Source organism: Pleurodeles waltl, chromosome 6 (assembly GCF_031143425.1).
Source record: "Pleurodeles waltl isolate 20211129_DDA chromosome 6, aPleWal1.hap1.20221129, whole genome shotgun sequence".
In the NCBI taxonomy this organism is placed as follows: domain Eukaryota; kingdom Metazoa; phylum Chordata; class Amphibia; order Caudata; family Salamandridae; genus Pleurodeles; species Pleurodeles waltl.
In genome coordinates this window covers 1080516765-1080543723 of record NC_090445.1, presented here as the reverse complement: position 1 = coordinate 1080543723, position 26959 = coordinate 1080516765, and the positions used below count along the sequence as shown (strand labels likewise).

General features: G+C 47.8%; 1 protein-coding gene across 17 annotated transcripts in view; it reads left to right on the top strand.

Annotated features, from left to right (window-relative positions):
• The window catches only part of UBR4 (ubiquitin protein ligase E3 component n-recognin 4), a 1862787-nt gene that overhangs the window by 1515621 nt on the left and 320207 nt on the right, over window positions 1-26959 (top strand). For all 17 annotated transcript variants that reach the window (XM_069240131.1, XM_069240143.1, XM_069240141.1 and 14 more), the window contains 2 exons: window positions 13192-13330; window positions 13558-13683. In XM_069240131.1, coding sequence (XP_069096232.1) covers window positions 13192-13330; window positions 13558-13683 — 265 coding nt within the window. The remainder of the gene's footprint in view (window positions 1-13191; window positions 13331-13557; window positions 13684-26959) is intronic.

Below are 26959 nucleotides of genomic sequence, written 5' to 3'. Positions count from 1 at the left end.
GTGCAGGTACCTGTGTGTGAGGGCACCCCCGCACTAGCAGAGGTGCCCCCACGAACTCCAGGCCCATTTTACTGGACTTTGTGAGAGCGGGGTCGCAATTTTAAATATTTACTGGACATGGGTCACTACCTATGTCCAGCTACATAATGGTAACTCCGAACCTGGGCATGTTTGGTATCAAACATGTTGGAATCATACCCCAATACTACTGCAAGTATTGGAAGTATGATTCAATGCACTCTGGGGGCTCTTTACAGGACCCCCAGCATTGGTACCACCAGTCTCACAGGGTTTCTCGGGCAACCCAGCTGTGTGCCATCCCTCAGACTGGTTTCTGCCCTCCAGCTGCTTGATCTGGTCAAGCCCAGGAAGGCAGAACAAAGGATTTCCTTTGGGACAGGGAGGTAACACCCTCTCCCTTTGGAAAGAGGTGTGACTGACTTGGGAGGGGTAGCCTCCCTACGCCACTGGTTTGCTTTGAAGGGCACATTTGGTGCTCTCTGTGCATGAACCAGCCCACACTGGTTGAGGGACTCACAGTCACTTCCCTTGTGCGAAACTGGACAATGGAAAGAGGATTGACCACTCCCCTGTCCATCACCACCCCAGGGGTGGTGCCCAGAGCTCCTCCAGAGGGTTTCTGGGTTCTGCCATCTTGATTCTAAGGTTGGCAGGGAACTCTGGGAGCATCTGGGTGGCCAAGCAGGTGACGTCAGAGCCCCCTCCTGATAGGTGCTTACCTGGTTAGGTAACCAATCCCCCTTTCAGGGCTTTTTAAGGGTCTCTCTCTTGGGTGGGTCATCAGATTTGGCTTGCAAGATTCCTGCAGTACTCATCTGCAACCTTGACTTTTACTTCTGGACTCCGGAACCGCGACTGGACCATCCAGGAACCTACAAGCTGCTGATCCACAAGGAACACTCTTTGTACATTGTATCCAGAGTTCCTGCCAGCTGCGCAACAGTTTCCTCGCTGTGCATCCTCGGAAGACCGCAACTCTTCATCCTGCACAAGAAGAAAAAGGAATCTCCCTTTGAGTGAAGGAGTCACTTCCCTGCAACCGCAGGCACCTACAACAAGGAACAACCGGCTGTGTGGATCCTCTCTCCTGCTGAGCTGCGTGGATCCTGCATCACGGGTGGTGGTCAGTAGTAGTAGTCTTGGTCCTCTCTGCCAGCTGTCCAACTTTGCTGGAGGTAAGCCTTTGCCTTACCACGTAGATCAGTACCCCTGTGCAGTCTCTTGCAGCTCCCAAGGCTTGTTTGCGTCTCCTCCAAGGGATCTTCATGCAACGTGCAGCTCCAGTCCCCAGCACTCCTTCCTGCAAATCCCAGCCTCCTGCGTGGTTCTCTTTTGTAGTGCTGCGTGGGCTTTTTCTGTGTCTTCTGTGTCCCCATCCCGTGGGACTCCTGTGGGTGCTGCCTCTGCTCCTGGGGACTGGGTCCCCTGTGACTCCCCTTCCACCCCCCCCCTCTCCCTCCACCACCCCCCCAAGGCCTTAGTGGTCCCCGACAGCACATCTTTTCCACTAACCACAAGTTTGCCTTTACCAAGGCTTGTTGGTGGAAATCCTGCACCGACGCCCGTCTCCAGTCTTCCTTCCGGCATGGAACATCTTCTGCATCCATTTGGAACTCTTCACCTGCTCCTGGGCTGCAGTACAGACCTGTTCTTCAGAACCGTCAACCAACTCCTGCATCCACAACTTGGTTGGTAGTACCTCCTGGACTCCACTGTGACTCTTGAACTTGGTCTCCTCTCTCCACAAGTCTTCTTTCTTCAGTACTCCACCACTTCTTTCTTACAGTTTCCCTGGGCGTCTTCTCTTTCTTCACTTCCTCTTTTTGGGTGGTTTGGCAAAAATCCAGCGTTTTACTCCTGCATTCATAGTCACTGGGAAGTACTGTGGTACTTTACCTTTGTGGTGTTCTAATACCCGTAGCTCCTCTCTACACATTTTACTTACCTAGGTGGGGGTACCTTGTTCACATTCCATTTTTTAGTATATGGTTTGTGCTCCGCTTAGGGTCACTATTGGTTATTACTTTTGCACTGTTTTCTAACCTTTTGTATGCCTATTTCCGATTGATAGTGTATATATTTAGTGTATTAGTTACCTCCTAAGGTGGGTCACCTGTCTAGTGATTTGTGATTTGTTGCAAAAACAAAGTACCTTTATTTTTGTACAACTGAGTGTTTCCTTTCATGTGTGTAAGTGTTGTGCCACTACAGTGGTATTGCATGAATTTTGAATGTCTCCTAGATAAGCCTTTGGCTGCTCATACACCACTACCTCTAGAGAGCCTGGCTTCTAGACACTGCCTAGACTTCACTAAGAGGGGATACCTGGACCTGGTATAAGGTGTAAGTACCTTGGGTACTCACTGCACACCAGGCCAGCTTCCTAAATTGGTGGTGCAGCGGTGGGATAAGCACTTTGGAATTGCCTTACAACTCTGTCACTTAGTACTTTTCAGAGGAAAGACCACTTACTAGCTAGGGCTATACACCTAATATCAGGACATACTCTCTAGGGTTTGGGGTAAAAGAGGGGTCTAGGCATGGCCCTTGGCCAAACTTCTGTTAGAGAGACAAGAAGTTGGGGAAATTAACACACCCTACACCAAACTAACCTAGCACCTCTCAGAACATGGGTTCTCACTATGAGGACCTTACCTTTCAGAAGCTGAGGGACGTGTGTAAGAGTGCGAAACTGAAGACAGGTAAGAACCCTAGGAAGAGTATACTCTTGGGACTTCTCCAGGATGACCAGGATCAGGCTGGTAGCCAGGAGGAGAGGAATCAAGAGATAAGCTCTAACCCACCAGTGTTAGAAAGAGAAGATTTAGACACTGAGGAGGATCAAGAGGTTCCCTCAGAGGATCGTAGGGTCTCTGGTAAGCCCCTAGTGTAGCTGGGAGCACTACAGGTAGTGCCAGATGTGGCCATGTTAGTAGGCCCACCTTTGTTCCCAGGGGACTAGTTCAGAGGGTTACCAAACCTAGGGACAAATCCTCATCCTGCCACTCATGTCACCTCTGTATAAGAGTGGACAAACTACTCTGCGCCAGAAGATGACTCCTTAGATAGGGAACTTAGGAAACTGAGGCTGGAGGAGGCCAAGCTGAGGCTGCAACAGCTAGCCCTAGACAGGGAGGCCTTGGCAGTGGGGAGAGAAGCAGGGATTGGGGTTAGCACCCCATGGTGGCAGCAGCTTTGGTTTCAGGGAATATAGGGTGAGGGAGGACTCTTTGATTCCAGAACTCTTAGCAAGGTTGTTCCCCATGCAAGATTGGGGGGGGGGGGGGGGGAGGGGTGACATCCATAAGTGGTTCTCTGCTCTGGAAAGGGCCTGTAAGATTCAGAGGGTCCCCCAGAGACAGTGGGCTGCTTCCTTTGGCTCTCCGTCTCTGACAAGGGTAGGGATAGATTTGCTCATATCAGAGAGGAGGATGCTGAAAATTACTCAGTTTTAAAGTCTGCACAGTTTGTTCTTTCTGCTTAACAGTACAGATTTAAGTTCTGGGAGACCGTGAAAGAGTCCTCCCAGGATTGGGTTGATTTTGTGGACTGCTCTGTGAAAGCGTTGGAAGGCTGGTTACATGGTATCAAATCAGTGACTATAAAGGCTTGTATAATCTGATTTTGAGAGAGCATATACTGAACAACTGTGTCGGATTTGTTGCACCAGTGCTTGGTAGACTCAGATCTGACCTCTCCCCAAGAATTGGGAAAGAAAGCAGACAAGTGGGTCAGAACAAGGGTGAGCAGAAAGGCTCTCACTGGGGTTGACAAGAAAAAGGAAGCAGGTAAGTCTCAAGGGTGGAGACAAAACTAAAACTAAAGAGTCTTCAACAGTCCCAGAAAACTCCTCTGGGGGTGGGTCCAAATCTTCTTCCTCTCTCCATAACAAAAATCTTTGGTGCTATGTCTGTAGGCACAAGGACCATAGGGCAGGAGACAACACCTGCCCTAGGAAAAGCACCAAGCCACCCACAACTACTGCCCCCACCTCTACCACTAGTGACCCTAGTAACAGTAGTGGTAGGTCAGGCAGTAATAGCCATTCCAATGGTGTAGCTGGGCTCACTTTAGGAAGTGTGGTGGCGGCTGGCTTAGTTTGGGAAACTACTGAGGTTGTTTTTGTCTCAGATGGGGGTGTTGATTATGCCACCCCTGCTGCCTGTTCCCTTAATATCGGTAACTACAGGCAGCTGCCCTTGATAAATGGTGTTCAGGCAAAGGCCTACAGGGACACAGGTGCCAGTGTCACTATGGTGACTGAAAAACTGGTGTCCCCTGAGCAACATGTACTTGGTCACCAGTACCAAGTGAATGACGCGCCACCCCAATGACAGTTGTTAATCTCAGCTGGGGGGGCTGGGGGCGGGGTAGTGTCCACAGACTTACCTGTAGTGTCTCTTGGGGAATGACTTGGAGACTTCAGCTTGGGCTGAGTTGGAGGCCTATGCAGCAAGGCCGAGCTCCCAGGGCTGAGGCCAAAAAGAAAAAGGAATCTTGGAGCCTGGAACAATGGCCCAAGAGGCTCCTAAAGCCAAGGGTAGGAAAGGCAAACAGTTGCCCCCTACCCCACCCACCAGTGAGGATTCACCCTGTGAGGAGGCGGAGGAATCCGCTCCCATTGGCAGAACCTACACCTGAAGAGTTGAAAGCTGATACATCTGAACTTGAAGGTGCAAGGTGGCCTGCCAGGGAGAATTTCAATAGGGTACAACATACCTGTCCCACACTGGAAGGGTTAAGACAGCAAGCTGCCCTACAAGAAGCAGGGGATGTCAGTGGCACCTACAAGGTGTACTGGGAGGACAATCTCCTATACTCAGAAGCAAGGTAACCCCAAACCTGGTGCCTCCAAGAGGGTGGTAGTACCTCTGCAGTAAAGAGTTTTTTTTTGTTTTGTTTTTTAAACTGGCACATGACATATCCCTGGCAGGTCACTTGGGCGTAAAGCAAGACTTGGGGCAGGCTTGACTCACACTTTCACTGGCTCCACATGTCTGAGGATACCAAGGAGTTTTGTCGCTCCTTTGTCACCTGCCAAGGCAGTGGCAAGACAGGTAGAGGCCCAAAGGCCCCCTAATTCCACTACCAGTGGTTGGGGTTCCCTTTGAGAGGGTTGGGTGGATATTGTTGGCCCCCTAGACCTGCCCACTGCCTCTGGAAACAGGTTTATATTGGTGGTAGTGGACCATTCCACCAGGTATCCAGAGGCTATACCTCTAAGGACCACTACAGCTCCTGCAGTGGCAAAGGCCCTCCATGGAATCTTCTCCAGGGTGGGCTTTCCAAACGAGGTGGTATCAGACAGAGGAACAAACTTCATGTCTGCATACCTCCAAGCCATGGCAGGTGTACACCGTTTTTATGGAGGAACGCCTGGCTACCAAGATAACGTTACAGACTTTGAGAGGAAGGTCTAAAGATGTGAACTGTCGCCGCTCAATTGCCACACATGAAGCTGCAGAGTTGACAGGTTTGGGTGGAGAACCCTCCCCTGCTGCTGCGACAGAAGATTCTCCCGAAGGGGCAGTCTGATCGGAGGATCGATGCTCATGTTCAGAAGCTCAGGATACCAGAGTCTCCGTGCCTAGTTGGGAGCCACAAGGATTACTTGGGACCAGTCATTCTTGATCTTAATCTGGGCAGGAATGGTATGGGCAGAAAGGCATACAGGAGGCCTGTGCTTCACTTGTGATGAAAAACTCAGGCCTCCTTTACACCTTTCTGCCAATATCATTTCTGCCTAGAGTTCTCAAGAAGATCAAGAATGAACGGGCCAAAGTCATTCTTGTGGATCCAGACTGGGCAAGAAGAGTATGGACTTGCGAGCTCCTGAGCATGGCCATAAAGACTCTGATCAGACTGCCCTTCAGGAGGATCTTCCGTTGCATCAGCAGTGGATGGTTCTCCACCCAAACCTGTCCAGTCTCTGCCTTCTTGTGTGGAGATTGAGCGGCGGCAGTTGACAGCTTTTGACCTTCCGCCCAAAGTCTGCAATGTTATCTTGGCTGCCAGGTGTTCCTCCCCCCAAAAAGTATACGCGTGTCAATAGAACAAATTTGTGGCATGGTGCACAGACAAGTCTGTTGATCCCCTCTCTGCCCCTCTTTATAAGTTTATTTTGTTGTTCTTTCTCAAGCCCAGCAGGGCTCTGCTCTGGTCACCCTCAAGGATTGTCTGCCATCTCTGCTTTCCTCTGCTTGCCTGACCAACCCTCCTTGCTTAAATCTCCTGTTGTGGGACGATTTCTTAAGGGTCTTACCCATCTCTTTCCTCCTTCTCCATTCATAATGCCCCAGTCAGATTTGAACTTGGTTCTCACTTATCTGATGTGCCCTTCCTTTGAGCCACTTTACAATTGTCCACTTCATCTTCTTACTCTGAAAACATCCTTCTTTGTGACTATCACCTCTGTCCACAGATTGAGTGAGTTGCAGGCTCTTTCTTCTAAGCCACCTTTCTTTTCGATGGACTCTGGTAAGGTGGTGCTTCGTAGTAGAGCTTCTTTTCTTCCTAAAGTGGTCACGCCCTTTCATGTAGGCTAATTCATCACCTTGCCTACTTTTTACGCATTCCCACTTTCCTCTATAGAGGAGAGACTCCACCGCCTGGACCCTAAAAGAGCAGTGGCATTCTACCTCAATTGTACTTGAGAGTGCCGGGTGGATAATCAACTTTTTGTGTGCTATGTAGGCACAAAGAAAGGTCGGGAAGTGTAGAAAAGAGCCATCTCGAGATGTGTTGTTCTCTCCATTAAAATGTGCTACGCTTTGGCTAAGAAGCAACCCCCTAAGAGTTTACATGCTCACTGAACCAGGGCAACAGCTGCCACCACTGCATTAGCAAGCGGAGTTCCAGTCCTGAATATCTGTGGACAGTCAGGTCCAGAGGGACGGCTACTCTGGCCATTTGGTCCTGCAGTACTTCCTAAAATATTCTTGGTTCGTGGGCCCATCTCTGGGGATGGTATTGCTAGGGTATCTATTTTAAGGTAAGGAATCTGCAACTAGAAGTCTCTAACAAATGAACAAGTTACTTACCTTCGGTAATGAGTTATCTGGTAGAGACATATTCTATGTGCAGATTACTTTTCAACCCTCCCATCCTCCCCAATCTGCAAACTGATTTCTAGGGACAGGAACTTTCCCTTTCAGGGTCCTAGTTCTGGCACACCGGTATCATTGTTCTTCATTGCTCCACACTTCTGACTTTGAAAGTCCTAAAAACAAACTGATGTCAGTGCGCCGGGGTGGCGCTTATGTACAACCCGCGACGTCCTATCCGGCGACCACGGCGGGCACGGAGTCTACCAACGACACCTGATGGCAGGCAAGGGCACTGCTCAGAGAAAAATCTCCAGATCCAGACTGACGCCTGGGGAAAATGTTAAGGTAAGGAATCTGCAGGTAGAATAGGTTTCTTCCAGATAAATTGTTACCAAAGGTAATTAACTTGTTTTACACGTTTCAAAAGTTGAATTTCTGGAGGGGTAATGTTACCCATATACTACATTCAGGCACCTAACAACGACTTATAGGGCTGTCCTTCTGGACTTGAGGGGAGTATGGTGCAAGGTCCAAGGCCATACCAACATGTTACCTCAGGGCGCCCTGGGGCATCAGGGTCCAGAGGTGTATTAGGGTGTCAGGTGTCCCATTCATGTCAATGGAGAGAGGTCCGGTTAGAAAGTGGCCGCAAGCACGGACTGGGAGAAGGGGCAGTCCAGGGGAGCCCACAGGGGGGGCCCAGGTCTCACAATGCTCGGCGATGTGGGGACACCTTTGGTCCTCTTCTACTCAGGCTGGGGCAGCCGGGTTCAGAAGTGTCTTGAGGCATTAGTTTTTTGTCACTGGAGGGACTCTTGGTAGAGTGGGGCCTGCACAAAGAGGCAGTGGGCTGCATCGGGAAGTCTACTGGTGGCAAACCGAAGGTGAGCTTCAGATCTGGAGAGTCTGGGGACCACTCTGGGCTGTTGGCCCACTTCAGCTCGGGGCTAGGGGGCACGGTTGTGGTGGTGCTGTCTGTTTGGTTTTGGTTGCCCGGAGTCCTTGTAAATCTTTTTTAGTGCCTGCAGGGTGCTGGAAAGCAGATCCGGTACTCCATAGGAGATCCGGGTTACTTTTCAAAGTTCTGGTGGTCTTCCCAGGCTTTTGGAGGCAGAACAGATGCAGGACGAGTTGTTTTTGGTGCAGTTGTTGAGGGCAGCAGGCAGGCTGGCGGGGTTGGGGCAAAGTCCCTTGTTGCTCCTCAATTCTTGCTTTTCGCAGCTCTTCTGGTCCTTCTTCTGTATTCCAGTGAATCTGAAATCCTGGTGTCAAGGGTCCCCTAAACACTCAATTTAGGGGCATTCAGGGGAGTGGAGGATGGTAGCCAATGGGCTGATTACTCCAGGAGTCCCTCCACCCCCTAGATGACCACTTACTTTGGGGAGTGGGCATCACCCTGTCCGAGTTCCTAATTCTCCCACACACAAGATTGTGGAACTCCTGACTTCATGTTTACATCAGACTGATCACCCTAGAGGTGTTTCCAGAGTGGCAGTGCAACACGCCTCCTGCATAGTTAATTTTTCCACTTGTCCTGGTGTCAAATGGGCCTCAGAGCAGGGGGTTGCCTCTCCCAGGTGTGGCGGAAGCAGGGGTCTCATGCCAAAAGCTGCAGGGACTTAGAAGGAGGGCAGATCATATACGAAGAAAGTGGTATAAGAATGGAGGAGCCCAACCAAGTTAAGTGTGTTAGGATCCCAGGGGCTGCGGGAGTAGGATATTACCTGAGGTTAGTACTAGAAATCCCACAGGAGCCCGGGTGCAGAGCTCTTTTCGAGCTGGGTGTCCCATAGACTAACACTGGACTGTTTCAGTTGGATTTTTATGGGCTCGGGATCCATCCCAGTGGACCAGAGGAAACCAGTTAGCACAAGGAAGGTTGGAAAGTGCCAACACTCATGATTACCCAGAAGACTGGGGTACCTTGCCAGGGAGCCCAGGTGCGTACGGGTGATAGAACGTCGGAAACCCTTGAAGTCAATGGAGGCCTTGATTATCTAGCTGCTGTCGTGACCCATGGACCAGGTCGGTGAACCCAAGGGTGGATTCTGGACATGAAGAACCCGAAAAAGAAGGGGACACTCTGAGATGTCCAGGCGGTGCAGATAAAAAATGCACACCCTTTTGGAGGTGAAGTTCTGCAGGACAGTGAAGTAAGAAGTCCGGCTGTAGGGTCCAGGGGGATGCAGAAGATCCTTGGAGTCACCCACGAGCTGTCCCATGTCATTCACCAAATTGAAGGTGGGTCAGTGGCCAGCAGGCCCACCAACAAGCCTTGGCAAATGCAAATAGCTGATGGAATGAAGATTGCAGCTTTTTGAGGACCAGCAAGGTCCTAGTGACTCGACTCTTGGAACAGAGTTGGGGCAGGTCTTCAGCAGGAAGGAAAGCCAGCCGGAGTCGGCGAAACGCCCACGAGTGACCCACTGGCAGCAGGCACATGGAGTCGCAGAGAGGCCTCACAGCACAATGAAACAGGAGTCCTGCATCTCAGAAGTTGCAGAGTGGAAGCTGATCTTGGAGTTGCAGAGTGCTGGAGGCTGGGGCTTCTTGGAGCTTGAAGGTCTTCTTGGAGGAAGAGCCAACAAGCCTTGGCAAGAGAAACAGTCACAGTGCACAGTTCCATTCCTGTGGCTACAGCAAGGGTCCACTGTCTTCCAAGTTGGTCAGAAGACAGGTTGGTTCCGGAGAGGACCACAGAACCACGACCTGTTGCTTTTTGGATGCAGGCAGAGTCCTTGTGACCCTGAAGGATGCACAGCCACGAATGTTGCAGAAAGTTTGCTGGAGTTGGAGAAAAAATATTGCAGTGAGAGCCCTCCCAACTGGATAGAGTCTTGCTTCAGTTCCAAAAGCAGACCAGCAGCGGTTCTAGAGGCCAGGAGCAGAAGATGTCTTGCAGGGTTTTCCTTGAAGAGTCTTGCTTGACAAATCTGAGGACCCATCCTCAGGGGAGCCCTTAGTCACTCTCTGTAGTGAGCGACCCATTAGAGGGAGTCATGGATGTCATCTACCGGACCTAACCAGTTAGATGCTGCTGGAGCCTCTGCCCACCTTGATTCTAAGATGGCAGAATCAACTGGCCACCTGGCAGAGCTCTGTGCATCTCCCTGGTTGGGGAGCTGGACAGTGGTGGTCACTCCCCTGTGATTGTGATTGTGGGGGGGGGGGGGGGTTCCTGAACTGGTGCAAACCAAATTATGCAACAAGGGCTCCAAATTTGCCCTTCAAAGCAGTCTGGTGGCGCCCAGAGGCCACCCTAGCCCATCCAAGAGACACCTATTATCAAAGGGAGAGGTGGTCACACATTTTTGTTGTAGGAAATCCTTTGTTCTGCCTTCCCCTGCTTGAGTTAAGCTCATTAGCAGGAGGGCAAAACAGTGTCTGGGGTCGGTAGCAGCGTGGGCTGGCAGCCAGGCCTCATAAGGCTACACAGGCAGAACTGTGGAATCCTCTAAGGAACCCTCAGAGTACCTGGGATCATGCAGCTAACACTGGAATTGGTGTAGTTTCATGCTTCGAACTTGTTTGATTCAAAACATGCTTAGGCTTGGAGAAGCCATTATGTAGTTGGACCACTCGTGTTGAACAGTGTCCACTACTTACCTTAAGCTGGCTTCCCGCACTTATAAAGCCTAGGGAATGGAGTCTAGCGTTTGTAGGGGGTACCCTTCTCATGCAGAGCATCCCTCATACTTAGAGACATGGACCCTACCCTTGGGTTGAAGGGCCTACCAGAGCGGTGACTTGCAGTGTCCAAGTGCAGTGACTGGGATATAAAGTGAGCCTTATGTCGGAAGTGAAAGGTGCATGCACCATTTCACACAGGCTGCAATGGCAGGTCTGCAGACAGTTTGCATGGGCTCCCGTGGGTGGCATAATACATGCTGCAGCCCGTCAGAGACCCCTGGTGTATCAATGTCCTGGGTACCAAAGTACCATATACTAGGGACTTGAATGGGTGCACCAGTATGCCATTTGTGTGGTGTAAAAGTTTACCAGCAACCAAATTTAGAGGAGAGCACATACACTGGGATCCTGATTAGCAGGTCTAAACACACTGACACCAGGCGAAAGGTGAGTGTAACCATGCCTGAAAGATGCTACTTTTTACACCTTGTTTTATAGGAGAGAGCACTGGAATTGAGGTCTGTTTAGAAGACCTCAGTGCACTGTCAATCGAAAACCAGCATCTAGTAGTTCTAAAAGGGTGAAAAAGTGTGAGGGGGGAGGGGTCATCTGCAAAGAAGCCCAGTTTCCTACACTGACAAAGTGATACGTCGCACTAGGGCCTCCTTTCTGTCACGAGTGGCTATGGCCTTTCATCTAGGCCAATTGATCACCTTGTCTAATTTTTATGCACCCCCATATCCTTCTAAGAAAGAGGAGAGAGTGGCCTGAACCCAAAAAGTGTGTTTGCGTTCTACCTTGAGTGTACAAAAGAGTTCTGGGTGGGTGACCAACTCCTTTTAGGTTATATGGGTGCGAAGAAAGCTTGGGCAGTGCAGAAGCGGACTATCTCCAGATGTGTTGTACTCTGCATTAAGATATGCATTGCACTGGCCAAAAAGCAACCAACTGAGGGTTTGGTGTGCGCATTCTACCTGAGCTAAAGCTGGGACCACTGTGTTAGCACGCAAAATTCCAGTCTTTGACAACTGTTAGGCAGCAACGTGGGCATCTCTGCACACGTTTACCAAACACTACTGCCATGGACAATCAAGTCTGTAAGGACGGGCACTTTGCAGACCTTTCTAGTACGAACTTGGTTCACAGACCCACCTCTGGGGATGGTATTGCCTGGATGCCTATTCAAAGGTAAGGAATCTGCAACTAGAAATCTCTATCAAATTAACAAGTTACTTACCCTCAGTAACGCCTTATCTGGTGGAGACAATATCTAGTTGCAGATTACTTAATAACCCACTCATCCTCCCCGCAGAATTATTTCTGGGGCAGTGACTCCCCTTGCAGGGCCTTAGTTTTGATACAAAAGTAGTCAGTTTCTTTATGGCTCTACACGTCTGCCGTGGAAAGTCATGAAAAAAACTTAAAGTGCGCTGGAGTGGTGCCCAGATAGGAAACACACTGCCATATCTGGTGTGGACGTTGTGGACGACAGACGTGGAACAAATCAATGCCATCTATTGGCTCGTAGGGTACTGCTCACAAACAATTTCCAGATCTAGTCTGACACTTGGTGAAATTCAAAGGCAAGGAATCCTCAACTAGATATTGTCTCTATCAGATAAGGCATTACCGAAGGTAAGTAATTTGTCCGTCACTTTGTCTTTGATGCTGATTGGGAAAACTGTATGGTGTTTTTTACCTACTTGAATAAGTTGCCTGTCTTTGTGATGACTTTATCACATTTATCACATATCCAATGAAGGTGACACTCCGGAATGCACATTATACTCGGTGTTACACTTTTGACTTGGCTTTAAACACATTATTTTCTTATTTGATGCTTCTTTGCTCACTCTGTCAACTGCAGTTGTTTTTTGGTATCATTTTATATCTTTTGGAATGCTGTGTGATTCTTATGTGTATTAAAGAACATTAATTGTAAAATTGTAATAAAAAACACAGAATTTTAAAGTGAATTACGTATGTGATGCCAGATAGTGTTGTAACAAAAGATTAACTACGTATTGGATAGAAACTTACAAGAAAGCCGAGGCTGATGATTTCGTCATGCAGGGGAACATCATGTGGCCTTAAACTGAATATGGATCAGTATCTAGAAAATGTATGAAAAACCTGTATGTTGTAGGTATATTGGCTTCCCTGGTACAAGTTTCTATCAAGACCTAGTGGTGTTATGTCGTACAGCTTGCATGGGTCCCATGACAGTTTTGAGTAGCCCAGAACGCCCCCACTGTTAAGATCCAAAGTGAAAGCAACGATAGCCAAAGTGGGATTGCTGAAAATGAAGGAAATCTTTCAAGCTTCTTGAATGGGAATTTAGATTTCCCTAAAAAGCACTGTTCCCTACCACCAGCCTCTGTCGCATCTTGGGGATTTATACATATTCTGCACCCTTTACAAGTAGACGTCTGCGGGAACAGAACTCTCCCTGGTGATCCAGTCACACATTTTTATTTGTTCTTGCCTTTTTTAGGTCCATTAACTACGATGAGAAAGACCCCTTTCTGTGCAATGCCTGTGGTTTCTGCAAATATGCCAGGTTCGACTTCATGCTGTATGCAAAGCCCTGCTGTGCCGTGGATCCCATTGAGAATGAGGATGATCGCAAGAAGGTCAGTCTGGTCTCAAATCATTTGGCATACTTTCAAGAACAAAGCAAGGTACTGATTAGTCACTTCCTCCTGTGTCTCGATGTGATAGGGGGCCATTTTGGATAATTTTGAGCATCATCAGGGCTCTTCCATATTGGATTCTGAAAAAATAGGGGCGCCTTTGACAGAAGAGGTAGGCTACTGCATCATAGTTCAGCTGCTCAATCTTGTTAATTCTTCATTTACAGGCAGTCACGAATATTAATACACTTCTGGACAAGGCTGATCGTGTGTACCATCAATTGATGGGGCACAGACCCCAGCTGGAGAACCTTCTGTACAAGGTGAATGAGGCAGCTCCCGAGAAGCCTCAGGTACGTGAAGCTTAGTGCATGTTTTGATGCATACCCTCAGTGTGACTGCGCCTTGGTGTAGGAAGCTGGCCTGGTGTGTAGTGGGTACCTATGATACTTGCACCTTATACCAGGTCCAGGTATCCCCTCTCAGTGAAGTGCTGGCAGTGTCTAGAAGCCAAGCTCTCTAGAGGTAGCTGTGGATGAGCAGCCACGGCTTATCTAGAAGACATGCAAAGCTCATGCAATACCACTACAGTCACACAGTGCTCACACACAAGAAAGAGAACACTTGGTTGTACAAAAATAAAGGTACTTTATTTTTGGAACACAGTATCAGAAAATATTAGCGAGGCAACCCTCCAATAGGCAGTAAGTAAATACACTATATATATATATATATATATATATATATATATATATATACACACATATATATACAGGGAGTGCAGAATTATTAGGCAAGTTGTATTTTTGAGGATTAATTTTATTATTGAACAACAACCATGTTCTCAATGAACCCAAAAAACTCATTAATATCAAAACTGAATATTTTTGGAAGTAGTTTTTAGTTTGTTTTTAGTTTTAGCTATGTTAGGGGGATATCTGTGTGTGCAGGTGACTATCACTGTGCATAATTATTAGGCAACTTAACAAAAAAAAATATATACTCATTTCAATTATTTATCATTACCAGTGAAACCAATATAACATCTCAACATTCACAAATATACATTTCTGACATTCAAAAACAAAACAAAAACAAATCAGTGACCAATATAGCCACCTTTCTTTGCAAGGACACTCAAAAGCCTGCCATCCATGGATTCTGTCAGTGTTTTGATCTGTTCACCATCAACATTGCGTGCAGCAGCAACCACAGCCTCCCAGACACTGTTCAGAGAGGTGTACTGTTTTCCCTCCTTGTAAATCTCACATTTGATGATGGACCACAGGTTCTCAATGGGGTTCAGATCAGGTGAACTAGGAGGCCATGTCATTAGATTTCCTTCTTTTATACCCTTTCTTGCCAGCCACGCTGTGGAGTACTTGGACGCGTGTGATGGAGCATTGTCCTGCATGAAAATCATGTTTTTCTTGAAGGATGCAGACTTCTTCCTGTACCACTGCTTGAAGAAGGTGTCTTCCAGGAACTGGCAGTAGGACTGGGAGTTGAGCTTGACTCCATCCTCAACCCGAAAAGGCACCACAAGCTCATCTTTGATGATACCAGCCCAAACCAGTACTCCACCTCCACCTTGCTGGCGTCTGAGTCGGACTGGAGCTCTCTGCTCTTTACCAATCCAGCCACGGGCCCATCCATCTGGCCCATCAAGACTCACTCTCATTTCATCAGTCCATAAAACCTTAGAAAAATCAGTCTTGAGATATTTCTTGGCCCAGTCTTGACGTTTCAGCTTGTGTGTCTTGTTCAGTGGTGGTCGTCTTTCAGCCTTTCTTACCTTGGCCATGTCTCTGAGTATTGCACACCTTGTGCTTTTGGGCACTCCAGTGATGTTGCAGCTCTGAAATATGGCCAAACTGGTGGCAAGTGGCATCGTGGCAGCTGCACGCTTGACTTTTCTCAGTTCATGGGCAGTTATTTTGCGCCTTGGTTTTTCCACACGCTTCTTGCGACCCTGTTGACTATTTTGAATGAAACGCTTGATTGTTCGATGATCACGCTTCAGAAGCTTTGCAATTTTAAGAGTGCTGCATCCCTCTGCAAGATATCTCACTATTTTTGACTTTTCTGAGCCTGTCAAGTCCTTCTTTTGACCCATTTTGCCAAAGGAAAGGAAGTTGCCTAATAATTATGCACACCTGATATAGGGTGTTGATGTCATTAGACCACACCCCTTCTCATTACAGAGATGCACATCACCTAATATGCTTAATTGGTAGTAGGCTTTCGAGCCTATACAGCTTGGAGTAAGACAACATGCATAAAGAGGATGATGTGGTCAAAATACTCATTTGCCTAATAATTCTGCACTCCCTGTATATATATATATACATATATATATGTTCGATGGCATGTGTAGCTTCAGATACACATGCTGTGCATTATCCTGCCATCTAGTGTTGAGCTCGGAGTGTTACAAATTGTTTTTCTTCGAAGAAGTCTTGCACCTTATTCCAGGTATCCCCTCTCAGTGAAGTGCTGGCAGTGTCTAGAAGCCAAGCTCTCTAGAGGTAGCTGTGGATGAGCAGGCACGGCTTATCTAGAAGACATGCAAAGCTCATGCAATACCACTACAGTCACACAGTGCTCACACACAAGAAAGAGAACACTTGGTTGTACAAAAATAAAGGTACTTTATTTTTGGAACACAGTATCAGAAAATACTAGCGAGGCAACCCTCCAATAGGCAGTAAGTAAATACACTATATATATATATATATAGTTCGATGGCATGTGTAGCTGCAGATACACATGCTGTGCATTATCCTGCCATCTAGTGTTGGGCTCGGAGTGTTACAAATTGTTTTTCTTCGAAGAAGTCTTTTCGAGTCATGAGACCGAGGGACTCCTCCCTTTCGGCTCCATTGCGCATGGGCGTCGACTCCATCTTAGATTGTTTTCTTTCCGCCATCGGGTTCGGACGTGTTCCTCTTCGCTCCGTATTTCGAATCGGGAAAGTTAGCTATTTATCGGAAAATTCAACGGTATTGTTTGCGCTCGGTTACCGGTCTAGTGTTAGTTCATTGATAGAGAAAAAGCGCTCCAGCGGCCCTTCGGGGCTTCTACTCTTCAACGGGGCCTGGTCGGCCCAACCGCATCCATCGTCGAACCTCATGGACCGGACCCACGCAAAGTATCCCTATTCAGACCAGCACTTGGTCTGTAATCTGTGTCTATCACTGGAACACAGGGAGGATCCTTGCGAGGCCTGTCGGGCATTTCGATTGAAGAAGACCCTATGCGATCGAAGAGCCAGAAGACTCCAGATGGTGTCGACACCAACCGAACAGATCGACGTCGAGGAAGAGGAGAGATTCACCATTCAAGATTCGGACTCTGACGACTCCGAAAGTGAGCAGCCGAAGACACAGCAACAAACTGTGAGTAAATCAGCCCCGGCCAAGACTCACTCGAAAATTATAAAGGCCAAGGGGATGCCATCGCCAACAGGCCATGGCTTAACCCGAAAACACGGTGACCAAACATCGGCACCGAAAAAGGCCTCCCAGAAGCCGAAGACATCCGACTCCGGTCGAGATACCGGCTCCGAACCATCTCGGCACCGAGAGTTCGACACCCCCAAAATAAAAAAGGTTTCCTCGGAGCCGAAAAAGAGCGTACCGAAACCTTCGGTGTCGAAACATACAGCCACGGAGCCGAAAGCAGGCTCCTATACAGAATAGCACGGCCTTTCCAGCCAAATGCAAGGGCACAGATTTGAGCAGGAACTAGGCATGGGAGAGCCAGACCAGACTCAGAGGAGGCTGCACATACAGAAAGACACTGGGAAAATTCAAACTCTTCCTCCAATAAGAATGAAACGAAAGCTAGCATTCCAGGAGTCGGAAATGCAGCCAAAGGCAAAGGTGGCAAGAGACCAGACACCACCAAGGGTTTTGCCACAGCCTTCACCATTGCATTCGCCACACCTGTCCCCGGTAGCAACACCCCCAATGCAGTCACCAACACACATGTGGATGACACAAGACGACCCGGATGCATGGGACTTATATGATGCACCGGTCTCAGACAATAGTCCCGATTGCTAAGGCCGTCACCACCAGAGGACAGCACTGCATATATGCAGGTGGTATCAAGGGCAGCTACTTTCCATAATGTAGCAATACATGCGGAGCCCATAGAAGACAACTTCTTATTTAACACCTTGGCATCCACTCACAGCTCTTACCAAAGTTTGCCAATGCTCCCAGGCATGCTAAAACACGCCAAACAGGTGTTCCAGGACCCAGTGAAAGGCAGAGCCATCACGCCTAGGGTGGAGAAGAAATATAAACCTCCCCCAACGGACCCTGTGTTTATAACACAGCAACTAACACCAGATTCGGTGGTTGTGGGAGCAGCCAGAAAGAGGGCAAACTCCCAATCATCAGGAGACGCACCACCGCCTGACAAGGAAAGTCGGAAATTTGATGCAGCAGGCAAACGGGTGGTGGCACAGGCAGCCAATCAATGGCGGATTGCCAATTCTCAGGCTCTACTGGCTCGCTACGACAGGGCACACTGGGACGAGATGCAACATATAATTCAGCACTTGCCCAAGGAACACCAAAAACGTGCCCAACAGGTTGTTGAGGAAGGACAAACAATTTCAAACAACCAAATAAGGTCTGCGATGGACTCGGCAGACACAGCAGCACGGACAGTAAACACTGCGGTAACCATTCGTGGGCACGCATGGTTACGGAGCTCAGGTTTTAAACCAGCAATCCAACAGGCTGTGCTAAATATGCAGTTCAACCAAGAACAATTGTTTGGGCCGGAGGTGGATACGGCAATCGAAAAACTCAAAAAGGACACGGACACAGCCAAAGCCATGGGCGTGCTCTACTCCCCACAGAACAGAGGCACTTTTAGAAAGCCGCAATTTAGAGGGGAGTTACGTTCCGAAACCACAGAGGCTTCCACCTCACAAGTCAGACCCACATGTCAGGGCCAGTACCAAAGAGGAGGTTTTCGAGAAACATACAGGGGTGGGCAATTCGCAAAGGCAAGGGGGAAATTCCAGAGCCCAAAAACCCCTCAAGCCAAACAGTGACTTCAATGTCACAGACCCCCACCACTCAACACCAGTGGGGGTGAGACTTACCACATACTACCAAACCTGGGAAAACATAACTACGGACGCGTGGGTCCTAGCCATTATCCAACATGGTTACTGCATAGAATTCCTACAATTGCCACCAGATGTGCCTCCAAGAGCACACAATATGTCCAAACAACACTTAGACCTATTACAACTAGAAGTCCAAGGATTGTTACAAAAACAAGCAATAGAACTAGTACCCAACCATCAAAAAGGAACAGGTGTCTACTCCCTGTATTTCCTAATTTCAAAGAAGGACAAAACGCTGAGACCCATATTAGACCTCAGAACACTGAATCTTTATATAAAATCAGATCACTTTCACAACACTTCAAGACGTGATTTCCCTTGCTCAAAAAACAGGACTACATGTCAACATTAGATCTCAAGGATGCATATTTCCACATACCTATACACCCTTCCCACAGGAAATATTTAAGGTTTGTAATCCAAGGCGTGCATTACCAATTCAAAGTGTTACCATTCGGGATAACAACAGCACCAAGGGTATTCTCAAAATGCCTTGCAGTAGTAGCTGCTCACATCAGGAGACGGCATGTGCACGTATTCCCTTACTTGGACGATTTGTTAATAAAAACCAGCACTCAGCAACAGTGTCTTCTTCACACACAATACGTGATAGAAACTCTACACAAACTAGAGTTCTCTATAAATTACCAAAAATCACATCTACAACCATCCCAAATACAACAATACTTGGGAGCAACACTCAATACACAAAAAGCGATTGCCACTCCAAATCCACAAAGGGTACAGGCGTTCCGCAATACAATACTAAACGTACAGGCAAACCAACACTTCCAAGTGAAGTTTGTAATGAAATTTCTAGGCATGATGTCTTCATGCATAGCCATTGTCCCAAACGCAAGACTACACATGCGGCCCTTACAACAGTGCCTAGCAACACAATGGACACAAGCACAAGGTCAACTCCAAGATCTATTGTTGATAGACCGCCAAACACACCTCTCGCTTCAATGGTGGAACCCTATAAATTTAAACCAAGGGCGGCCATTCCAAGACCCAGTGCCTCAATACGTGATCACAACAGATGCTTCCATGATGGGGTGGGGAGCACACCTCAACCAGCACCGTATACAGGGACAATGGAACATTCCACAAACACAACTGCACATAAATCACTTGGAACTGTTGGCAGTGTTTCTAGCATTGAAAGCATTTCAACCCCTGATAGCCCACAAACACATTCTTGTCAAAACAGACAACATGAGTCTCTAGCACAAAAAAATTGGCATTGGGCAATTCACAATCACATTTGCCTAATAGCACAATACATCCCAGGTATTCAAAACCAGTTGGCCGACAATCTCAGTCGAGCTCACCAACAAACACACGAATGGGAAATTCATCCCCAGATCCTACAAACTTACTTTCTACGCTGGGGAACACCAGCAATAGACCTATTCGCAACAAAAGAAAATGCAAAATGCCAAGACTTTGTGTCCAGGTATCCACACCCTCTGTCCAAGGGCAATGCGTTATGGAGGAGTTGGTCAGGGATATTTGCTTACACTTTTCCCCCTCTCCCACTCCTTCCTTATCTGGTAAACAAATTGAGTCAAAACAGACTCAAACTAATACTCAGCACCAACCTGGGCTCGCCAACCGTGGTACACAACACTGCTGGACCTGTCAGTAGTACCTCATATCAAACTACCAATCAGACCAGATCTGCTAACTCAACACAAACAACAGATCAGACACCCGAATCCAGCATCCCTCAGTCTAGCAGTCTGGCTCCTGAAGTCTTAGAATTTGGACATTTAGACCTTAGACAAGAATGTATGGAGGTCATTAAACAAGCTAGGAAACTTACTACAAGACATTGTTATGCAAACAAATGGATGAGATTTGTTTATTACTGCCATAATAATCAAATCCAGCCACTACACTTACAAACATCTAAACGAGAATTCTCTTCCAGGGGATCCTCATCAATAGTCATAAACATTGAATATTCCCGCCCCCGTGCGGGGACCCCGGAGCATATATATATAAAATACATACATATTATCATGTGTAAAACAGCAATGCAGGCTATAATCATAAATAGGCTAAAATGCTTTATTTCTATGCAAGTTTTTTTTTTTTTTTTTTTTTTTTTTAATATTATAAAATCACAATAGATCATAAATATCTACCTAAGCCCCAAAAACTGGACTTAGGGAAGTAAACAGCAGTAAATATCAGAGAAAATTAGAAAAAACCACATTGAAAAACAATGAAGCATTCTTAGCCAATAGGCTGCATGCAGGTTAACACAGGAGAACCATAAAAACTTTGGCACCGTGCCTTTAAGACCCTGAGCACCTCCAGTATCCCACCATGCCTCAGGGGTGAAGGGAAGGTGACAGTTGGTTCACAGTTAGGTCAGTTCTTTTTTTCCGGCTTCTTCTGAGAGGATCCTGGAGCATTGAGCTCTCAGTTTTTCTGAGTTTTTCTTCAGAAAAATCCTTAAAAAATAGTGTTTTTCCTGTTTACTCGACAGATAACATCTTTTGTCTGAGTTTGGAAGTCTTTTTGACAGAAAATGCCATCTCTTTTTGTAAAATGTCCTTCTTGTGGGAAGAAGAAAGCCCAGTCAGACCCACACTCTCTGTGTATTGTCTGCCTGCCACAGAGTCACTGTCCTGACACCTGCAAGTATTGTAAGAACATGTCAAGGAGGACTCTCAAAGACAGAGAGAAGATCAGGCTACATGGGCTTCAGGAGAGGAAAAAGTCAACATCCTCTTCACTTCCCAGACCTACAACAGAAGGAATGGCCCGATCGACGTCGACAGGTAGGATTGTGCCTGTTTGTTCTCCATCGACGTCATCAGCACCACCGTCTCACCGGCATAGATCGCCGTCGACGGTGACCAGACCGACGTCGAAGGACAAAGCGTCGAAGCATGGACACAGGGGTACATCTCCGTCGACGGCAGGCCGCCGTTCGGCGTCGAGTCATCTCCGGCGCTCCCGTTCGCCGTCGAGAACGTCTCACCCCTTGGCGTCGAAGGACACGACACGACACCAAAAACACCACGACGGCATGAACATCCGCCGTCGACCACTCGCCAGTCAACGTCGAGACACACGGCGGCGAGTAGGTCCAGGTCCCGCGATCGACGTCGAGAACAGACCAGCCATCGCAACCTTCGACGTCGAGGATACAATCGACGTCGACACAACCTTCTGCTGTGTCACAGGCAGTAGAGCCAGCGGACAAAGCTCCCTCACCGGTGGTCTCTATAAGGAGTGCATCATCCCATTCCAGAGCGGGCTCATCGGGGCATGTTTCTCCCATCACTCTATCACCCAGATGGTTAGAGAGCCTGAATAGACCGGCAGCATCCCCGGATTCCCAATACTCTAGGATGTATTCTCCTACTGCCTCATTACCGAGAACGCCATCGCCTACAGCTAGAGCAGGACGGGCTCGTTCTGCTTCTCGTCAGCCGACCACAAGACCTGCACACTCTGCTACAGCCTCTCGGAGCAGGTCCCGTTCCCGAAGGAGAACCAGGTCGCGAACACCACGCAGAAGATCACCTTCTTGGTCTTCTTCAGGATCGTCTGTTGGGCGCTACTCCCCCACACTGACAGATTCTCCACCTGCTAGGATTTCCCCGGTGGATGATATCACCACTTTTAATGAGGTTCTTCTAAGGGGAGCGCAGAAGCTAAATATTGAGGTACCGGAACCGGCCACCTCATCCTCAGTTATCTTTGAGACCCTACAACACAGATCAGTCTCGAGAAAACTGCTGCCACTAGTACCGGGTTTGCTGCAACCTACTATGGACACTTTTCTGTCTCCAGCCACTCTCAAGTCTGCCCCGGCTAGGATTCAAAAGAAATACAAAGCTCCGGAGCAAGATCCTTTATTCCTGCGGAAGGATCCGCCACCGGACTCTGTGATCTTAGCCGCAGCCAGAAAAACACACTCTGTGGCATCATCTTCCACAGTCCCCCCGGATAAGGAGAGCAGACACCTAGACTCCCTGGGGAGAAAGATGTGCGGTATGGCGGCATCTGCTATGAAGGTCTCCAGCGCCTCAGCACTTCTGGGCAGATATGACCGCTCTCTGTGGGACTCACTCCACAGATTTACAGAAAAGTTGCCCAGGGAAGATAGACAGGACTTCCAGGAAATCTTGCAGGAAGGGGGCCTAGTATCTAACCAGGTCATCAGTGCGGCGGCGGACGGGGCGGATTTGGCTGCGCATGGGTATGCGCACGGAATCTGCGCTAGGAGGTCTTCCTGGCTACGGCTCACGGGTCTGAAACAGGAAGCACAGCAACGCATTTTAAACCTCCCATTCAGCGGCAATTCGTTGTTCGGTACCCACGCGGATGAAGAGATGGCCCGAATGAAAACGGAAGTGGACACGATGAGGGCAGTGGGCCTGGAACGTAAGAAAGACTTCAGGCGGAGGTACAGGCCGTACGACAGACGACCATTCCAGCAGAGGGTTCAAACCCCTCACTGGTCTCAGAGGCCACAACAACGACAGGGACGTCCCCTGTTTCAGGCACGTAGACCCACAAGAGACCGAGGGTCAAGTAGACCTCAACAGTCTACAGCAAAGACACCAACAAAGCAATGAGGCATTGCTTCCCTCAACACTGTGCACCACTCCGGTGGGGGGAAGTGTTACGCATCATCTTCACGAGTGGCACTCCATCACAAAAGACAAATGGGTGCTCAATATTGTCGAACATGGCTATTCTCTCCTTTTCAAAAAACCTCCTCCACACTTGCCGCCAGCAAGAGGTTTTCCTTCTCATCTCAGCCTGCTACGCAAGGAAGTTCTCTCACTCCTACAAAAGAAAGCTGTAGAAAAGGTTCCTCCGGCACAAAAAGGAAAAGGGGTGTACTCCCGTTACTTTCTGGTGGCGAAAAAAGGTCAACAGGGCCTCTTCAGGCCAATTCTGGACTTACGGCTCCTGAACAAGTACATAAGAAAACAGAAGTTCAGGATGCTAGCCCTTCACCAGATTGTCCCGCAACTGCATCAGGGAGACTGGATGTGCTCCATCGACCTACAGGATGCATATTTTCACATCCCAATAGCATCCAAACATCGGAAATTTTTACGTTTCCAGATAGCGTCACAGCACTACCAATTCAGAGTCCTTCCATTCGGCCTGAAGTCTGCACCCGAGTCTTTTCAAAATGTGTAGCAGTGGTAGCGGCACATCTTCGAAGACAAAAAATATTCGTCTACCCCTACCTGGACGACTGGCTAGTGAAGGCCTCCTCTCCGGATCAGGCGAGAAAACATCGAGACATCGTACTAAGAACTTTCGAGTCTCTAGGTCTTCAAATCAACCACAACAAGTCAACCTTGATTCCAACACAAAACCTCCACTACCTGGGAGCGGTACTAAACACAGAGCTCCAAAGAGTGTATCCTTCGGAGGAACGACTTTTATCAATCCACAGGAAGTGTCAACAACTATTAACAGCCGATGCACCTACTGCTCGTCAGGTGACATCTCTTCTGGGCTCCATGGCTTCATGCATCTTCATTGTCCCGAATGCCAGGCTACGCATGAGGCCCCTTCAGGAGGCATTAGAGAACAATTGGAGCCAAAAGACTGGTCACTGGGAGGACAGAGTTCGACTACCAGCAGTGGCTTTTCAATCACTACAATGGTGGATGCACAGACCTCACCTGTCGATAGGTTCTCCGTTTCACCAGACAATTCCAGCCGACACTCTGGTAACGGATGCGTCTCTTCAGGGTTGGGGTGCTCATCTGGGTTCCTTCCAAGCTCAGGGTTTGTGGTCCGACAAGGAAAAGAACTATCACATAAATCTACTGGAGCTCAGAGCAGTCCATCTGGCTCTCAAATCTTTCTCTCCATTGGTTCACGGGAAATCTCTCCTAATTCAGACAGACAATACAACCACAATGTATTATCTGAACAAACAGGGGGGAACAAGATCACTACCTCTGTCTCGAGAATCCCAAACGATATGGCATTGGCTCCTGGCCAGGGGAATGTCTATCACAGCGGTACACCTGCCAGGTCAGCAAAACGTAGAGGCAGATTTCCTGAGCAGACATCTAGAAGACGCGCACGACTGGGTCCTACACGACGAAGTCGTCGAGGACATCTTCGGTCAATGGGGTCGACCCCAGTTGGATCTTTTTGCAGACGAAACAAACAAGAAATGCCCAGACTTCGCATCCAGGTTCTGCCGTCCGGGATCTCAAGGGAATGCCCTGTTGATCGACTGGTCAGGGACATTTCTCTACGCCTTTCCACCGATTCCCCTCATACCGGCAGTAATCAACAAATTTTACAACTCCAGAACCAGAATGATTCTGATAGCGCCACAATGGCCCGCCAATTCTGGTACACGGACCTACTCAACTTATCGGAAAAACCTCACAGGAGGTTGCCGTGCAGACCGGATCTCCTGAGCAGAATGGAAGGCAGAATCCTACATCCCAACCTTACCTCTCTGAGCTTGACAGCATGGCTCCTGAATTCCTACAGTATGGGCACCTAGGGCTCTCACAGGAGTGCATGAACATCTTGAAAGAGTCAAAACGACCTTCCACGCGGCGTTCGTACGCTTTTAAGTGGAAGAGATTTTACATCTGGTGCTCTCAACAAGGTATAAATCCCATACGAGCTCAGGAGGACGTCATTCTGTCCTATTTGCTTCATCTGGCGAAGTCTGGTCTGCAGGTATCATCTATTAAGGTTCATTTGTCTGCAATTACAGCGTATCGTAAGTCGCCTTCTCAGGAATCCTTCTTTACGATACCTGTAGTCAAGGATTTTTTAGAAGGCTTGAAAAAGGTTTTTCCTCCCATTCGGAGACCTTCTCCTCCATGGGAACTGAATGTAGTCCTGTCAAAGCTTATGGGCCCTCCCTTTGAACCTATCCACAAGGCCTCTTTACAGCACCTTACGTGGAAGACGGCTTTTTTGGTGGCCATTACTTCAGCGAGGAGGGTCAGCGAAATTCAGGCTCTGTCTTGCAGAGAACCGTACACGGTTTTTCACGATAATAGAGTGGTTCTGCGAACTCACCCATCTTTCCTTCTGAAGGTGGTGTCAGAATTCCATATCAATCAGACTATATCTTTACCGACTTTCTTTCCCAATCCGGAGACTCCGGCTGAGAAAGCATTGCATTCTTTAGACTTGAAAAGAGTGCTGAAATTCTATTTGGACAAAACAAAACCGATTAGACATTCTAACCATTTGTTTCTAAATTATGGTCATTTAAGAACAGGAGAGGCAGCGTCTAAACGAACGATATCAAGATGGATTGTGTCTTGTATTGTTAACTCTTACCAACTGGCTAATAAGCGATTACTGGCTAGGCCAAAAGCGCATTCCACAAGGGGAAAAGCGGCTACTGCTGCCCTCCTTAACAATGTACCAATTTCCGAGATTTGTAAGGCTGCTACATGGAAGTCTGTGCATACCTTTACTAAGCATTACTGTTTAGACTCGGATGCAAGAGCGGATGCCCAGGTGGGGCAGGCCTCTCTTAGAAATCTATTTGCATGAATATATGTTCTTTCCTGCACTTCTTTCAGACAGTCCGCAGAGTTTAGGGATGGGCTTGCTAATCTATTCAATGTTTATGACTATTGATGAGGATCCCCTGGAAGAGAAGGATTAGTTACTTACCTGTAAATCCTAGTTCTCTTCCAGGGGTATCCTCATCAAAGTCATAAACAACCCACCCTCCTCCCCGGACTCAAGTCTCCTAGAAGTGCAGGACAGATTATCTTTCTGATCAGTTACACAGATTGTCACCGTAAAAAAGTACTGACCTAACTGTGAACCAACTGTCACCTTCCCTTCACCCCTGAGGCATGGTGGGATACTGGAGGTGCTCAGGGTCTTAAAGGCACGGTGCCAAAGTTTTTATGGTTCTCCTGTGTTAACCTGCATGCAGCCTATTGCCTAAGAATGCTTAATTGTTTTTCAATGTGGTTTTTTCTAATTTTCTCTGATATTTACTGCTGTTTACTTCCCTAAGTCCAGTTTTTGGGGCTTAGGTAGATATTTATGATCTATTGTGATTTTATAATATTAAAAAAAAAAAAAAAAAAAAAAAAAAAAAAAAAAAACTTGCATAGAAATAAAGCATTTTAGCCTATTTGTGATTATAGCCTGCATTGCTGTTTTACACATGATAATATGTATGTATTTTATATATATATGCTCCGGGGTCCCCGCACGGGGGCGGGAATATTCAATGTTTATGACTTTGATGAGGATACCCCTGGAAGAGAACTAGGATTTACAGGTAAGTAACTAATCCTTCTCTTCTTTTAAAATACATCTCACAGCAATATCTGCCTATCTGCAGATTACACATTCAACATCACTTTTTAGAATCCCAGTCTTCAAGGCATTTATGGAGGGATTAAAAAGAATCCTACCACAGAGAAAACCACCAGTCCCCTCGTGGAACCACAGTATTGTGTTAACCCAGCTCA